Source organism: Egretta garzetta, unplaced genomic scaffold, assembly GCF_000687185.1.
Source record: "Egretta garzetta isolate BGI_Z169 unplaced genomic scaffold, ASM68718v1 scaffold143, whole genome shotgun sequence".
Lineage (NCBI taxonomy): Eukaryota > Metazoa > Chordata > Aves > Pelecaniformes > Ardeidae > Egretta > Egretta garzetta.
Window position 1 is genome coordinate 685888 of NW_009259310.1, and position 2638 is coordinate 688525.

The 2638-nt window shown below is 62.4% G+C and overlaps 1 protein-coding gene across 1 annotated transcript in view; it reads right to left on the bottom strand.

Moving 5' to 3' along the window:
• Positions 1-806: 806 nt before the first annotated feature.
• Positions 807-2638, bottom strand: part of LOC104123989 (alpha-1-microglobulin/bikunin precursor) — a gene marked incomplete at its 5' end in the record, with an annotated part of 7181 nt that continues 5349 nt past the window's right edge. Inside the window, 4 exons of the mRNA XM_009636291.2 lie at positions 807-838; positions 1879-2055; positions 2195-2362; positions 2453-2531. Coding sequence (XP_009634586.2) covers positions 807-838; positions 1879-2055; positions 2195-2362; positions 2453-2531 — 456 coding nt within the window. The remainder of the gene's footprint in view (positions 839-1878; positions 2056-2194; positions 2363-2452; positions 2532-2638) is intronic.

Here is a 2638-nt window from a genome sequence, read left to right on the forward strand (position 1 = left end):
CCCCTCCTGTGAGCCTCATGGCCTCCCCGCCCGTTACCCCCCAAACCCTGTAACCCCTCCCGGGGCCTCCATAGCTGCCTCGTGACCCCCAACCCCCACCAATCCCCTCCTAGGGACACCCCTGCATCCCTGGGACACCCCCTCCCAAAAAAAAAACCCCAAAACAAACCACCTCTAATCCACTCCTGGGACCACTGTAGCCCCCTGTGATCCCCATAACACATGATCCCCTCCTGTGACAACCCCATTTCCCCCATGACCCTCATAATCCCATCATTCCCTACTGTGACCTCCCCGGGGTCCCCTCTGACACCCTGTTATCCCTTGCTGTAGCCCCAGGGAACCCCACCGTGATCCCTATCCCGGCCCATCCCACTGCGACCACAATGCAGCAGTAATTATTCACCTTTTGGGAGGAGCAGGTACCCATTTCCCACCTTGCTGACCCCTTCCCAATTGCCCATCACCAGCCCCTGGGAAAAGCGGGGAAGCCCCCCCCAGTGGGATGCCCCTCACTGCCCTGACTGGCCGTCCCAGCACTGCGTGGGCAGAGGGCAGCGGGTAGCACACAGCAGCCCCACAAAGTGGGGACCCCCCCACCAGGGAGGCCAGTAAGGGTCCCCCAGCACCCCCTGCCCCTCCGGGACCCCCCAGCCTGCTCCCCACCAGCTTGAGGATGGACACTGGGCTCGTTGGTCACATTAGAGACATTTACTGCTGGAGGCATCTCCCGTGCTGCTGGCAGCTGCCGGCACCCAGCACCGAGGCCCCGCAGGAGGGTGCCAGCAGCTCGTCCTCTGCCTGCATCAGTTTGACAGATGCAGAAACTCCTCGTCCTCTGCAAGCGGAGAGATGTGCAGGGTGAGGGACAGACCCACAGACGCCCTCCTCGCCCCACGGACAGGCGGCAATGGTTGCTGCTTCCCACTCTGTCCCTGCTGTCGGTGATGGGGGGAAGTGGTCTAGACCCTCCGTGTACCCCCATGCTGTCCTGGGATGTTACTTCGTGTCCCACCACCCACCACAGTGGCATTAATGCACTTTATATTGGTGACAGGGATGATAAAAGATGGGCTGTGCTCTAAGACACATTACTCTGGCTCCATCTCGCATACGTGGGGGCAGGGTAAGCCCCGCTGGGAGCAGGCTGGCCCAGGGCTGGCTGTGGTTGCAGATGCCTGAGCTCACCCCTCTCATTGGGAAGATTTCCCCTGCCACACTCCTGAAAACCTGCTTGTCCATTTACCCGAGGGCTGCGTGGTGCCTGTTGTGTCTCCCAAAGAGGTTCAATATGGAAACCCCTGCGCTGACTAGAGCTGGAGGGTCTGGCATTGCACGGAGGGTACACCCCCGGTGGGGACCCCGGTTTGGTCCTTATTTGGTGTTGGGGTCCCTACACCCCCCAAATCTTTCAGCCACTCTTCCCTCAGTGGCATGCCCTGCCCGGGGGCTGTCGCTTCCACTGCACCCCAGCCTGCTCAGGGTCGTTCCTCCTTTTATCAAGACCATTTTGAAGTTCAGTTGTGGCCTCAGTACTTCTGCAGCCTGTACGTACCCCACTGTGCAATACTGTCTGTAGATTAATGACCATATTCCTTAGCCCATCAGAGTCCCTGACCCAGGATAGACCTATCCAGGCACAGCATAAAACCATCCCAGATGCATCCCAGACCGATCCCAGACCCAGGGCAGACCCATCGTGAACCCATCTAGACCCAGGGCAGACCCACCCCAAGACCTATCCCAGACCCAGGACAGCCCTGTCCCAACCCCAAGCAGACCCAGAACGCCCAACCCAGGGCAGGGCAGGGGATGGTGCAGGCTGCCGCCCCGGCTCCCCCGGCACAGCGCAGCGCGGTGTGGGCGGGGAGGGGGTACCTGTCAGCGGAGGAGCCCCGCAGTACTCCTTGCACTCCTTTTCTGAGTAGAACTGGTTCCCGTTGCCCTTGCAGCCTCCGTAGCTGAATGTGATGCACTTGCCCTGAGCTGGGTCAAAGGCCCAGCGCATCACCAGCTTCTGGCAGGGCCCTGGGGCGATGGGCAGCCTGCAGGCAGCTGTGGGGACAGGGGCTGCTCTGAGGGTGGGGGGTTTGGGGCCTCCCGCACGCCCCACATGGATGCTGGATGCGTGGGGTTCGAAAGGCACCTTCCGTGCCCTCGCCCCGCTGGGGTGCCTCCTGGCCACCCCGCTCACCCTCTGTCCGGCACGCCTGCAGGCACTCCTTCTCTGTGTAGAAGTTGTTGCCGTTACCCAGACAGCCGCCGTAAAGGAAGGTTTCGCAGGCCATGGAGGAGGAGTTGTAGAAGAAGCGGGAGAGCATCCCACTGCAGGGCCCGGGGTCCTGGCTCAGCCGGCACGAGTCTGCGGATGAGTGCAGCATGGGCTGTCACAGGCAAACGGGGATGCAGGGCAGGGGGATGCCCAATGCAGCCCCCCTCCCCAGGGACCTACCTTCCTTATTGCCGATGTAAGGGGGCAGGGGTCCCGCGGCCGAGCCCTCCTCGGGGGGCAGGACTGCTCTCCGTGCCCTCTGCATGGGGAAGGAAGCGCAGAGCTGCCATCAGCCCCTGCCTGTGGGACCTGCCACCCACCCCGCCGCCCCTGGACCCCCATTGCCCCCGCGATGGGCAGCTCTGC